The sequence below is a fragment of the Erythrolamprus reginae genome, chromosome Z (genome assembly GCF_031021105.1).
Source record: "Erythrolamprus reginae isolate rEryReg1 chromosome Z, rEryReg1.hap1, whole genome shotgun sequence".
Lineage (NCBI taxonomy): Eukaryota > Metazoa > Chordata > Lepidosauria > Squamata > Dipsadidae > Erythrolamprus > Erythrolamprus reginae.
The window spans coordinates 25,603,197-25,618,953 of NC_091963.1; the positions used below are offsets into that span (position 1 = coordinate 25,603,197).

General features: G+C 35.1%; 1 protein-coding gene across 1 annotated transcript in view; it reads right to left on the reverse strand.

The window, feature by feature from the left end:
* The window catches only part of LOC139153771 (A-kinase anchor protein 9-like), a 62,525-nt gene that overhangs the window by 3,693 nt on the left and 43,075 nt on the right, over positions 1 to 15,757 (reverse strand). The window contains exons 15-21 of the mRNA XM_070728147.1: positions 14,370 to 14,460; positions 13,628 to 13,702; positions 10,222 to 10,554; positions 7,511 to 7,750; positions 6,358 to 6,489; positions 5,828 to 5,928; positions 4,537 to 4,745 (exon numbers count right to left, since the gene is read on the reverse strand). Coding sequence (XP_070584248.1) covers positions 4,537 to 4,745; positions 5,828 to 5,928; positions 6,358 to 6,489; positions 7,511 to 7,750; positions 10,222 to 10,554; positions 13,628 to 13,702; positions 14,370 to 14,460 — 1,181 coding nt within the window. The remainder of the gene's footprint in view (positions 1 to 4,536; positions 4,746 to 5,827; positions 5,929 to 6,357; positions 6,490 to 7,510; positions 7,751 to 10,221; positions 10,555 to 13,627; positions 13,703 to 14,369; positions 14,461 to 15,757) is intronic.

The window sequence follows — 15,757 nt, forward strand, 5'->3', positions numbered from 1 at the left end:
TTTTTACCTGTGTTAACTTTCTAACCAAGTCAATATCATGAATGTCTCCTGGAGTTCTTTTAGCAGTATATTAACTAGACCAATCTGCTTAGCTTTTCTGCGATAATAAGGGATAACTAGTTACCACTATAAATTTGGACTATTGGGTATTATGCTCTTCATGAAAACAGAAACATATTTTTGTCCTTTGAGTTATAGACCATGGTATTCTAATATTTTTGTAGATTACAGAAAATGTTAACATTAAAATATTTCACTCATATATTTACATTCATTTATTATATTCTTTAATCTCCAGATATTTTCTGGATTTGATGTTTTCTGTTACATGAACTACTTTGGAATAAATAACACTACTTCTTTAAAATTCCATAAATTTTAATTATTGAAAAATATGTATCCCTTTGATTATTGAATCAAAAAGATTTATCCGTTTGAAATAATGGAACAAGGAAAAAGAAGGAAAATCTAGAATTATTGTATGACTGGTTTCACTTTATTGAGCATGATAAGGTTTCTGATTTAGCAGAACATAAATTGTTAACAACCTTCAAAATCATGGCCTTCAAAATTAATACTAGATCATCTCATTGCCTACTGAAGAATGTCTATGCTAGCCAGGGAATAAGTTACAATTAAGAACTGGCAAAAAAGAAAACCAACATTTATCACCTGATTTATTTGATGTGCAAATGTAAAATATTTTATTTAACTTATATGCAGATCAGAGGTGGGCTTCTCTTAGCTTGTACCGGTGTGCTGCGTGTACATCACCATGTTTTCCCTGCAAGTGTGCACATCTTCTCGTGTAATTTTGCTTCCTATGCATTCACAGGAAGCAAAAAAAGCAAAAAAATCAGGAAAAAAAAGATGGCACATGCGACAGCCTGGCAAAGATAGTACCGGAGCCATTGCGCACAAATTATGCAATCGGCAGGCCGCTACTGGAATGGCAGGGTGAATCGTACTGGTAGGAACCTGCCCCTGATGCAGGGATATCATTACCAACTAATCTGGACAAAAATATGCTGATAGTATCACTTTGATTATTGGAAGCTTAGAAGAGTTGCAGAGATTCTTGCTCAAGATAAAAGAAGACCTGTCTACGGAGATTCCCAATCATCTGAGTCATGGTATCCAAGTGTGCTTTTCCAAAAGGCAACTGGACTTTCTTGCTGCTTCAGGAATTAAAGAAGCTTTTTGGATAAAAAGTGAAATGTTTTTAAGGGAAAAAAAATAGGAAAGTCCAATTGCCTTTGGAAAGCATTCTTGGGATTTAAAAGAAGTGAATACAAAAGTTAATCTGGTGCTTAAAATTACAAGGAAATGAAGACTATGCCAACAAGCAATACCAATCCAATGCAAAGAGATAATGAAATTGCAAGCTTTATATTCCTAGGCTTCAGAGAATGTTGAATTTGGCCAGCAAATAGTTAGAAGTTTATTATATGGAAGGAAGATGACAAATCTACACACTACATTGAATTATGTATATAGTGACAATGTGTTCACTAGTATTAGAACACAGTGGCAATGAATTCTAATATACTCATACTAAAAAACATTGTCAAGCCCATTTTCCAATACTGATTTACAGTTATGAAAACCAAACCATTAGACAAAGTAAAAAATAATCTTCTCCAGAAATAGTGAATTGTGGTGCTAGAGAAAATTGTTAAGAATACTTTGAAACACAAGTAGACCAAATCAATCAAAATATACAAAAACTAGTCTACTCACAGGTAGAACTAATAATAAAGCTGAAGTTTAAATATTTTGGATTCACAATGCAAAGATAAAGGCTAAATGAATATTTAATGGTAAAAAGTGCATACATTCTTTAAAAAAATTAAATTTAAGAATTAAAATTAGTTCAGTATTAGAACATTAGAAGCAGGTGTTAGAATCTTTATTAAAGATAGCTATAAATATATAAAATAATAATTCACTCTTCTGGCAGTTAAGTATTTATTTATTTATTGGTTTGTTAAATTTATTTACTTCTTATCTCACAATAGGGCTACTTTAGGGAACTTACAATAAAGTAAGGCCTCAGATAGCCACCTGGATAGGTTTGGATACAGATGTAGGTGATTTTTCAAAACTTGTTCCCAAATGTTTTTGCCACAAAATTAAATAACACACCTTAAGTTGGGAAATGAATTGTGAGATAAGATGGATAGTATAATATGATTTGAACATGCTTTCTAAGTTCTGAATTTTACAAATTATTGTTGAGTACAGAGATCTAAAACAATTTATGCTAATCAAGGATTCATCAAGGATGCTACAGCTAAATCTTATCCCAAATTAATTTTTAAACAGCATACCAGCTTTTTAGAGATAATTTGTCCTTTCTGAGTCATATGAAGATCTCTATTCAGATGACATTCAGATGAAATAAATTTCATTTCCATCCAAGATAAAAATAGCATTGTTCACTATTGTGTGTGACAGTTTATTTAGTATTTTAAAATATCACTTTTGTTATCACAATTGTGCAGTAATAGTAGAAGAACAAAAAGTTTTTATTTCTAAATTTACTATTAAATTTAAACCACAAATCCAATGGATTTATTCTTTCTCCAACTAGCATGATAAGACAGAATTGTTTCTTTGAAATGACCTTTCTTTTTCTGAATTGTACTGGAATGTAAACATGAGCATACAAATTTTATATTTATCTAAGGCAAAACCAATACAGAAAAGCAATATGGATTACTATTTTGAAACTATATTTTTAAAGTCTGTTGTGGAATAAAAAGTTGTACTATATTCATGTAGCACTGATAATCCTAAAGCTAGTGCCATATTTATACTAGAATCAGATTCTAAAAATAAACGACCAACTGCCCTTACTATTAGAATTCTAGAGAAATTGCCATTAGCAGTCTGGCTGTCTAGGTGACATTTTTCTAGGCCAAATTCCTTGAGATTGTACCATAATCAATCAAGAAAGATCAATCCACTGTGAACATAGGTAGGTATCCTATGTGACAATAAGGTATTTGTTGATGATAAATTTATTCAACAGATATAAATTAAGCCAATTAAAAGTTTGTAATAACATACTCACTATAGTCTCCTATTAGATTGCCAAAACAGTAAGGAAAGATTATGTTTAGGTTGGGGAAAGTGTGGAAAAAATTATCAAAAGGATATTCTATCATTTGACCCCATTGAAATCATAATTACAATTACAAAAGCAAAAATTATTTAGGTAAACTTCTGCAGATAGTTATTGACTTGCAACCACCATTGGGACCAGAACTTCCATTGTTAAGCAAAGCAGTTGGTAAGTGAGTTGTTCCTTATTTTACAATCTTTTTGCCATGGTGATTAAGCAAATCAGTTAAGTGAATTATGTAGTCGTTGAGCAAATCCAGCTTCTCCCATTGACTTTGCTTTTCAGAAGCCTGTCTGGGAAGCATGAATGGCAATCACATGACCATGGGACATTGCAATTCCCTTAAATACAAGCCAATTGCCAAGTACAGAATTTTAATCACATGACTCTGGGAGGCTGCAATGGTTACAAATGTGAGTACTGGTTGTAAGTTTTTTCCCCCTTCAATGCTGTTATAACTTTGAAATCATTACATGAAATGGTTGTAAGTTTAGGCCTATCTGTTGTTTTAATATATTGCTAAAGTCTATCTCACCATCTCTAGGATGTGTCATCTAATGCTAAATCACTCCTTAAACCCTTCTTCATGTACCTTCTCCAAATTTATTTTAAAAGTTCTAATTCTCCAGGTGAGATTTGTGAAAGTTGAGAGAGTTTGAATTTGTGTTGTCTATTTTTTTGGTACACAGACATCATCAGGGACTCCTGCTTGAGCAGGGTGAGTGGGCTAGATGACCTACAAGGTCCCTTCCAACTCTAATAATAAATAAATAAATAACTGACATGACTGATGTTATAACAAGAAATAACCATTAAGGCCCTATTAATATGCTGTTATGGTCAATTGCTATTATTTATTTGATGAGCAATTAGATATTTTCATGCCTATCTAAGAAATTAGCTTAACTCTGAAAACAAATTATGAATTCAAGAATGAAAATAAACTAACTGGCTATAAAGTATGAAGTTACATTATTTATGTATCATAAATGTTAAACTTCCATACTGTATTAACTGAGAAATTGAATTTTAAGGACTATAGTCTCTTAATCAGTGCCTCTTTCTGGGAAAGCTCTTTGTTGCCAAATGTCTCCTTCGCTGTTTCTGCAGTGTACATTTCATCACCTTGAGAGATCTTAAAATTCAATTGCTACTGGGTGGGGAAGAAGGGAAAAGGTTCAGGATATCCACATTAGAGTTTTTCATGATATATTTAACAGGTAAGAAAATTATAGCCTTAGTTTGGCAAGATTACGCCTATTAGATATAAGCTACTAAAGGATTGATTTCAATTGTTTTGTCTGAGCTTGGGCCTGATACTCAAAACATTTTAGCATGAAATTATTAATACTAAATATGACAAATACTTTTCCTATAACAGGTGTAGAACATAACCTTACTACAAATACCTGGCTCATATCCTACATAGATGCTTGGTTTTATGGTGTCTTCTGCTCTTGCCTCCCATGCAACACTTTTTAAAGGGAACTGAGATTTTGGTGGTTGCTCTAGAAGTTTCACAACAAGTTGTCCAATTGTTTCTTCTACAGCTGCAGTAGTCTTCACAATATCCAACAGAATCTTCATCAGCCTACTACTTGCTTTCTGCAAAGTACATCTGAACTCATAAAATAAATAAAATTCCAATTAAAATATAGTATGGTGTTTACTCTCACAGTTTGTCTTTACATAAAGACCAGAACATGGGATTATTAAATTAAATCACTTGGAATAAGACAGGAATTATAAAAAACAGAGAATACATTTTCCAGGTAATAAATAAGATTACCGATTTGCTAAAACTAAAATCAAGAACTACTTACTAAATCCTATCCCACAATCTCCAATTGCTCATAAAAAATTATTTCCTCACGGATAATGGCTGTTACATTTGATCTTAGATACCATACTATGATTAAGAAAATATCCAATATTCCCTTGACTGTAAAAAATGTAGTATAATGGTCTCCCATTATGATTGTGTATGATTGTGAGATGAATGTTTTTATTACTGGGTTTAACTTTTCATAATCATTTTTATTGTTGTCAACCGCCCTAAGTCTGCAAGGAAATGGTGGCATATAACTGTAATCAAATCAAATCAAATCAAATCAAAATCAAATCCCAAAGTAGATGTTTACCAAGCAATTTATGTTACAAATTATTTTTCAGAAAATAATCCCTACAAAAGTATTCATATATTAAAAATATTTAATCGCTAGAGCTCATTTACTACTACTGTATAACATATATGTTGTGCAATGTAATATATGTATCAGCTCATCTTACTGAATTAAATAGAAGTTAATTCCAAATGAATAAACATGTTTACAATAAATGCCAGATAATTTCTTTATACAGGGATTAGTAATTTGTAAATTTAGATCCTAGAATATATGACCATGACTATTAGTCCAGGCACACAGATAAATCCATTGCAGATAAAGCAATCACTAGCTATATTTTATGTCTAGTGTATGTATAATTTTTAGTTTTAAAAAGATTTCATTCTTAGTTAAGATTCATATACCTAAAGAACACAAATGAATTTATGATTTCAAAGAAAATTTCACTACTCTAAAAACATGCTTACTTTTAATTAAGGAATGAAAAGTAAATAAAAGGAATGGATTAATTCCACTGAAATGTCAGAAATTGAACAAAAACAATCTAAACCTTTTAGCCTTTCTGACAGCTTACCTCTCTTTTGAAAGAATGTCGAGAGAAGTTTGTTCATGTTTTTCTCCATCTTCTACTTCTAAAACATGCTCTTTATTTTCAGTCTGATTCTTACTTTCATTCTGGGTAAGTTTTGGTAATGGGAGAAAGGAAAAAAGAGACAAAAATCCTGTCATATTGTGATCACCATATGTTCTAATTCATGCAGATATGCAGATATATTTTAAAAAATAATTCACAAGTTTCAAGCAATTCTAAATAATGATTAACTATTCTATTATCGGACATTTAGTTCTGGCAGTGGAAGAACAATAGTCACAGCCTGTCAGAATTAAATAGTTATATGTTAAGTAAATAACTTCCTGCTTCCCTGTAGGACGTTACTATAGCAATATTAAAATAAGACTTTATTTTCAATAGAATATCAGCCAAACTCCACCTTCTGATCAACACCCATTTAAGTAAATCTGACAATCACTTGAAAATGATCTACGCTGCATAGCCACAATGCCACTGTATTTATATATACCAGAGCAGCAAAGTAACACTACCTGTGTTTGAGTACTGCTGTTTTTTAACTCAGAGAGTTGCTTTTCTCTCCCAGCTATTAATTGCTTCTTTAGAGATTCTAGTTCATCTAAAAGCATCTGTTCTCTTTCTGTTATGGCATTTTCATTAATATTCTAAAAACAAAATGAGACATCTCATATTAGAAACTGTGCAAATGCAACAAAATCGAAATTTATAAATACAAGCAAAATATAATAGAGTGACAGTTCTATGTGATATCAAGATTTTCTGATATAACTTAAGATAATATCCCAACTCAATAGGATTGACTTCTTATTTTAATACAACAATAGGACGTTAAATTAATATGTGGGCAGGGGTAGGTTCTGGATCCTTTTATTTATTTATTATTTATTTATTGGATTTGTATGCCGCCCCTCTCCTGAGACTCGGGGCGGCTAACAGCAATAATAAGACAGCGTATAACAATAATCCAATACTAAAAAAAATTTAAAACCCCTTATAATAAAAAACCAAACATACATACAGACATACCATGCATAAAATTGTAAAGGCCTAGGGGGAAAGGGTATCTCAATTCCCCCATGCCTGGCGGCAGAGGTGGGTTTTAAGTAGCTTATGAAAGGCAAGGAGGGTGGGGACAATTCTAATCTCTGGGGGAAGTTGGTTCCAGAGAGCCGGGGCCGCCACAGAGAAGGCTCTTCCCCTAGATCCTGCCAAGCAGCATTGTTTAGTTGACGGGACCCGGAGAATACCCACTCTGTGGGACCTAACTGGTTGCTGGGATTCATGCAGCAGAAGGCGGTCCCTGAGATAATCTGGTCCGGTGCCATTTTTGCTGCCGTTTTGCTCAATGTTGCACAACGCATGCGCTTTGCGCATATGCCCTATAGCAATAAAAAAATAGATAAAATCCAAGATGCTGGTGCCCATGGAGACACCAATAGAACCTACTCTGTAACATCATCACTGATTTACTAATGGTTCTAAAGAACTGGCTGGAACCGGAGGAACACATCTGTATATGAGATATTATTAAAACAAGAAACAGGTCTCATCTTCAGAGCAAATGCAGCACATGAAATGTATTAGAATTATATTTACGATTTTAAGACAATGAACTTTGAAAATTGGCCAAATACATGAAATATTAGAAGTTCCACTTCGCATTACCTCTGCTAACTGTATTTTAAGACTATCAAGCTCTGTTAGGAGAAGCTCTTGATTTTCTTTCTGTCTCTCCATTTGCTGCATGTGGCTCTGTTTTAATATTTCTGTTGCCTGCTGATGTTCTTGATACTGACGAACAAGCTCTTGGCGCATATCTTCCAGGCGATTCTCACAAGACAATATCTGGGTTGAAGCAACAACGTTGGAAGCTGGAACTTCATTTGTAATCTGCAATTCTTTTTTCTAAGTGTTAAAAATAGAATATCAGCCACAAAGAATTGTTATTTCATTTTATGATGATTCTAGAAGTGGACATGATTATAAAAAGTAGTTTGCCCTGAAGATGTTAATCCATTCCGACAGGCAAACGGAAGATCCTCAACTTGCATTTTTTATTGTTATGTTCAGCAGAAATATGTTTTCTAGCTAAATAGCTAAAATATAAGAGGGAGGAAGGATTGTTAAAAAAAATGGAATAAAGTTAGTCCTCGAGATATGACAGGTCACTTAATGAACATTCAAAGTTAGAACCATGTCCCAAAATGACATATGATCTTGTTTCAAATTTATGACAACTGCAGCCATTCACCTTTAATGACTGACCAGGGAGATGCAGCAGCACTCCCTGCCTCTCTCTTCCTCTCCCACTCTGATAGGACTTTTCAGTACTTAGTCTGCTCCCAATGCCTCCTGGAAACAGCTGCCATTTTCAGCATTTCAACAATTCCTTGTGGAAATGGTGGCTGATTTTGCAGCTTTCTGACCTGACGAGCTTGCTGTTGAGAGACTGCTAACTTCTCCTAGCTCCCGTTAGGCTTTGGAAAGAGGCAAGGTATGCTGCTGTATGCCCGTGTTTAATCACAAACTTCTTGATCTTACTCTCCTGCAAACAGACTCCATTAGGTGCTCCTACTTAACTCTTAAGTCCAAATAAAATTCATATTTAATTCCGTCTAGTTTTAATAAACTGGAGGGAAGGAAGATATGTCCCAGAGTAGTAATGATATCTGAAATGTAAATATAACTTTCTCCTGGTACAATTTAAAAAGCAGACCACAGCACTTGGTTTATGCTGATATCCTAAACATAGTAACTAAGGATCAAGTCCTGCTCGAACATACCCACAGGAGTGTGTGCAGATTCTTATTATACTTTTAGAATTCAGTATTAGATGGAACATCTATATGTTTATTTAGATTAATTCAATGTTAAGAATTTATAACTTAAAGTTTTTCTCATAGGTATCAAACTTTGTTTTATACAAAATTATAATGGACTGTTGCTTCCTTCCCCAAATACTGTTGTGATGCAACATTTTGATGGTGGGAATATTTCTGGGAATGATGAGTAAAGAATATCAAGAGTGTGTGCTCAGAGTATTATTATTATTATTGTTATTATTGTATGAATTAATTAATTAATTACACCTGTATGCGGCCCTTCTCCGAGGACTCAGGGCAGCTCACAAAATACAATGCAATAACATGTGTACAAATGTAATAGTTAAGAACTCTAAGCTAAAATCCACTTACATTTAAAAAAAACCAGTCAATTAACTCTAATTGAGAGTTAATTAAATCTAACTCAATTAACTCTAACTAATTAAGAGCCAGGGTGGCGCAGCAGGTAGAGTGCTGTACTGCAGGCCACTGAAGCTGACTGTAGATCTGAAGGTCAGCGGTTCAAATCTCATCACCGGCTCAAGGTTGACTCAGCCTTCCATCCTTCCGAGGTGGGTAAAATGAGGACCCGGATTGTGGGGGCAATAGCCTTGCTCTGTTTAAAAAGTGCTATTGCTAACATGTTGTAAGCCGCCCTGAGTCTAAGGAGAAGGGCGGCATAAAAATCAAACAAACAAACAAACAAACAAACAAACAAACAAACAAATAAATAAATAAATAAATAAATAAATAACTCAATCACATCTACACATAACATTTAATGGTCAGAAGAAGGGGGAACATGATCTAACTGCCCCAGGCCTGACGACATAGATGGGTCTTAAGGCTTTTGCAAAAGGCGAGGAGGGTGGGAGCAGTGCGAATCTCTGGAGGGAGCTGATTGCAGAGGGCCAGGGCCACCACAGAGAAGGCTCTTCCCCTGGTCAATGGGACCTGGAGAAGGTCAACTCTGTGGGACCTAATCGGCTGCTGGGATTAGGACAGTCACCCAAGGCAGAGTCACACAAGGCACTTCCAGCTAAAGGAAGCAGGTACTTATATTAGATAGCTGTGACATAAGAAAATGGCAAACCACGCCTGTATTTTCATCAAGAAAACCATGTGGACAGAAAATAGAAAGATAATTTTATATTTACCAAAGTGGTTGCTAAGAGTCAGCAATGAAATAAATCAATTTCTGCTAACAGGAGGAATTAAATTAGGAAACTGGGCTCAAATTTATTTAGTGTTTTATGAGAATAGATTTTCTAAGTTCTTCCTTTTTAACCTCTTGAGTTATAACATTCCAGAGACCCCAATTCTTCTGCATGTATCAGAATTCCTCTGCATGTAACAATGTGCAAACCACAGACAAAGCATTCCAATTAATTTAGCTGAGATGCTAAAAATGGCAAGAAAAGTGCAAAAGGGATTTTTAAAGAACTGTTCTACAGAAAATTGTAATGCTCAAGCATGCTAATTAGCCTTTTGCTATTATGCACAGGTGAAAATAAAAGAGAATCTCAAAAAATTGTATTCTTAAATTTTATTTACCATAGGTATCTTTTCAATAAATTCTTCTTCATGGGAGAAAGAGTATGTCGAAAACTTTGGATTAAAATATTGCACTTCATATAGTGTAGCTTGTTTAGCATCAAGTTCAAATTGTCCTTCAAGCGATGACATTTTACCAAACGGTTCTTCAGGTTTAGTGCATGTCTTCTCATTTATGTGATCATTTAATCCTTCTAGACATTCCTTTCTATGATAATTATTCTCCAGCTGAGTTTCTGTTGGCTTCATCAGTGAAATTTCCTCTTTCTTTAGATTAGCAATTCTTGCTAGTTCAGTTTTCTGCGCAAATTCTATACTCATGGTTACAACCACCTTAATAAAAAATATTGAAATACAAAGAATTTGTATTCATGCTTTCATATAAACTAATGAGTAATCTATTCCCAAAATTAAACATGAACCAGCAGTGTGGTAAAGCTATTAATACAATTACTAACTTGAGGTACATTAACATGAACACAGTTTAAATCAAAGGAAGTAACAGTTCCACTTTTCTCTGTGCTTGATGACCAGTAGGTGCTCTGCCCTACTTGTATGGACTTATGGGCACCATAATTCAAAAAGGATAGTGACAAATAGAAGTACATTCAGAGAAAAGCTAAAGTTAAAATTCTGGAAACTGAACTATGAGGATCAACAAAAGAACGTGGGTATCTCACCTACAGTAAAAATAAAGGGGACAAAACAGTACCCTTCAAATGTGAACTGCTGTCACAAGAGGGATCAATCAAAGAATTAAAGGATGAAAATAACCACGAAGGAGGTTCAGGCTTAGACACCAGAAAGTGCGGCCATATGATACTATGAGTTTGCCCTAGATAAATGACTTCAGATGTTGGGTGGTTATCTATCAGAGATGCTCCAGTGCAGCCTATACTGGGCACAAGTGGCCCCAAACCTTTGCAACTTGGCAGGGAGAAAGGGAAACTGTCCTGTTGCTGTGCAAGTATACGTGCACTGGCCTGCCACTCGCACAAGTTAAGCTGCATGTGTGTGTATCAGCTCATTGCTCATGCAAGTCAAGCTGTGCACACACCGTTCCTAAGGCAGTCACTGGCCTGACCTGGTTCCGAATAAGCCACAACCCAGTAATGGCCTGCAGCATGGAGGTTGGGACCCGTGAACTAGATGATTCTTTACAAATATATGAGTCTCTGCAAAAGAAATAACTAAACATGGAACTTCCAAAGGAGTGATCAGAATTAAAAGTAGGTAACAAAACGATATGTAACTGAAAGGAGGAAATGTTGGATAAAGTGTTTTAGTTATTTGTATGGAAATGATAGTATTATGTTTAATGGTGGAAATAAAATGAATATTTTATATGTTAAGTATTGAACTAAAATGCTTTGAAAATGTTGAACACATAAGGTTTTATAGCATTTATGTTTGCATACACCACACATATTGGAAGGACTCTCCGAGTCTGCGGAGAGGGGCGGCATACAAATCCAATTAAAATAATAATAATAATAATAATAATAATAATAATAATAATAATAATAATTAAAAAAAATGCTGTGAGCATTGTAGATTGGTAGTGTTGTATTATAAGGGTTCCTGTAGTCCTTTTTCCTAAAAGGATTAATGCAGTCTACGGAGAGGGGCGGCATACAAATCCAATAAATAAAAATAAATAAGTGAGCTGAAAAGGAGAACGGAACTTAATGAATAGACAGACCCCTGTTGAGTTTTACAGGCATGAATGGTATGTCTGGATGTATGTTTGTTTAGAAAATGGGGTTTTTAAAATATTTTTAAACAGTAATTTAGATTTGTCGTAAATTGTTTTTCACTTTGTTGTGAGCCACCCCGAGTCTGCGGAGAGGGGCGGCATACAAATCTAAATAATAAATAAATAAATAAATAAATAAATTCTCTCTGCTCTACATTTTAATATGTACATGAGCATATTTGTGATTGTCATGTGGGGTGAGTCAGCAAATGTTGGTATTCTACACTCCAGGCAGGATTGGAGATACAGTGAGATTTTTCATCAGCATCTAAAGGTTATAGGGTCCTGGATAAGATTAAATAAAGCTGAAGTTGAATCCTAAAAAAAAGGAATTATACCTTTAGATGATATCATATTCTCTCTGAATTATTTCTGAATTCTATTATTTAATTGCTTAATTCTATTATTGACTATTATGGCTGGATAGCAATATGGAGGCTATGCTTAAGGGATTTTTGCCAAGATTTGGCTGGTGTGCCAGTTGTGGTCCTACATGGAATGGGAGGGTATGTCAACAATTCCTTTTTTCATTAGAACCAGAGTAGTCCACGGCAATGTGCACTATATAGAACTATCTTTGAAAGTATTTATAAACTGCAATTTATATTCTGATACAGAATACAATTATCTGCATTACAGATATTACAACCATTGGTACTTCCATGGATTTTAGGTATAATTCAAACTTCTCATTTTTACCACTGAAAACGTGCTTGGTTCTTAGCTATATCTACATGGCTTGATTTTTAGCTATATCCCGAATCATCTTTTCCAGACAGAACTCCTCCATGTAGCATTCTCATCCCAGGATGTTGAGTGTCACTTACTTTCATGTGAGCATGTACCTCCAGGGGTAACGTTTGATGACAGCTCCCACTTTATGGAATACCTCCTGCAATTTGGGACCATCTATCTACAAAACAGATCACTGCAGATGGGGACTGCAGCCAAGAAATTAAAAGATACTTGCTCCCGGGGAAGAAAGCTATGACAAATCTAGACAGCATACTAAAAAGCAGGGTATCACCCTGCCAACAAAAATATGTATAGTCAAGGCTATGGTTTCCCCAGTTGCAATGTATGGCTGTGAAAGTTGGACATAGGAAAGGCTGAGCGCCAAAGAACTGAACTATGGTGCTGGAGAAGACTCCTTCAAATCCCTTGGATTGCAAAGTGATAAAACCAGTCAGTCCTAAAGGAGATCAACCCTGACTGCTCTTTAGAAGGCCAGATCTTGAAGATGAACACAAATATTTTGGCCACCTAAAGGGAAGGAAGGACGCACTGAAGAAGAACCTAATGCTGGAAACAATTGTGAGCCAAGGAAGAAAGAGAAGACAATGAACGAGGTGGCTGGCTGGAGTTACTGAAGCAGTAGGCCTAAGCTTAAATGGACTCTAGAAGATAGTAAAGAACAGGAGGCCTGGAGGCCCCATGTTGCTCATGGGTCATGATGGGTCAGACATGACTTTGCAACTAACAACAACAACAATATGGAAAGCTGTTAAAATACCGTTTTTCAATGAGATTTTGAATGTTAGTGTTGCTCACATTTGAGGGGAGCATCTGTGGCTTACTCTATCGTATTGCTTACATTATTATACTTTTATTGATTTTAAACTCTCCTATAGTATCCTAATATAACTGTACCTTTGCCACTTCTTGTAGCAGCTTTTCTTGGTACTGCTTTTCCAACAGTTCAGTCACATCAGCTTCATTAGGTAACTGGGGATGGGGGGAAATGGTCATTCTTAATAACATCAGTTCTGAACATGTTTATATCACAAATAACTATGTTTTGCATACCAACCATATAGAAATATAATGGATAAAAATATAGTCTTGCATTTAAAGAGGTAATAATGGAAACTGCATTACTAAGTGCCTTCCACAAATAACAAAAGCTCAATGCTCTTACACTTATTGAAGCACTATGTTTTATAGAAAGAAATATAATCCATCTAATCTAATAAAGGAGAGGAAAGAAGCAGCTTTTAAGGTATATTTTGGAAACATATATTTGGTATAAGAAAACACCTAATTGCCTTTCTAAAAGTAATGCTAAAAGCTTTTCACAAACAAAAATAGTCACTAGAGCCTCAAGGCTAAGGATGAAACAGCTTCAGCATGATACAACAACAACATCCAAATCAATTTTAATAAACTTGACTATCTTTTCTAACATTTATAATTACTTGTTATGTTATTAGTGTTACACACACGTAAGCACACATACATATACCCACAAATACATTTTATATCATCAAAATAACATGTTTTATTCCATGTTTCAAATAATTCTAAAATATTTTGCTGAAGTACAATACCAATATAAAATATATATTTGTACATTCTACTCAATATATATTGTGTAAATAGGGGAACATAGTACCTCTATCATCTCCTCAGCATTTTTTTGAATATCACCTTCAGCATGTCTTGATTCCTGCTTATCTTCATTTACATGTGACTCCAAAGAAACACTAAAATTAAAAAAGGATAATAAAAGGATGGTTTTTCAATGCAATTTCATTTCAAGTTTTTAAAGCCGGGAATTAGGACCTGACAATTTCTAACCATAAAGGAATACTTTAATGGGACTTCATCAGGAATTGTATACTTTCCCAATGTTCAGCATAATACAAGCAGCCTTTTTCTTTTCTGCATGATGAATACTCAGATGGAACAAAGACTTTTTGATCTTTCAGTTATTGCTCACACTATTGTCAGGGCATTTAAAAACTGTAGTAAGCAGATCTGTAAGAAGGAAGTGTAGGGCGCTGTTATTTAGTCCTGTTCCTTAAATGTAAGTCACTCCTCCTCCTTTGGAATTCAAATTACAAATGATCCTTGAAACAGGGGACTGCTCACATTCTTCTAGTTCTCCCCTTTTAACTTTCTTCAAATCTTGAACAGCAATTTCAAATGGAATAGTAGGACTTCAATTCTTTCTGCTTTAATACAATGCAACACATTTCATTAAAAGGCATAAGCTGCAGCTTCTGAAAAATTATACTCTTATCAATAGAAGGGAATATTTGTAGTTTAGGGTTGAACTGAAGTGTTCTTGGTGCTGTTTGAGCTTGGTCGTTTTCTTGCACATTTTTCGTTACCAAACTAGTAACATTATCAGTGCTAGGAGAGAGTGGATTTTGCTCTAATTTTATATACTAGTGGCCTGCCTTGTGAGGATTGGTGGAGTGGTCTTGGTGGTTCCCTGATTAGGTAGCTTATTTGTCTGAGTTGGTAGCTCCATGACTGGGGTATTTCTTGTTTCTTGACTATGGATATAATGTTTACTCTGTCTCTTCTGGGTGTTCATTGGTCATTGGTGGTATAAAGGTGGTTCATTTATCCATCCATCCATCCATCCATCCATCCATCCATCCATCCATCCATCTTATTTATATCCGAGCTTCAACATATAAGAAAACAATGTACATCGATCAGCAAACCCACCATACATTCATCGGCCACTGGACAGTGTCTAATAACCGCAAACCTGGCAGCATAGATGAGTCTTTAGGCTCTTACGAAAGATGAGGAATGTTGGGGCAGTATGAATCTCTGGGGGGAGCCGATTCCAGGGGGCCGGGGACCCCACAGAGAAGGCTCTTCCCCTAGGTCCCGCCAAGCGACATTGTCTAGTTGAAGGGACCTGTAGAAGGCCGACTCTGTGGGACCTAACTGGTCGCTGGGATTCATGCGGCAGGAGGCGGTCCCGTAAGTAATCTGGTCCTATGCCATGTAGGGCTTTATAGGTGATAACCAAACACTTTG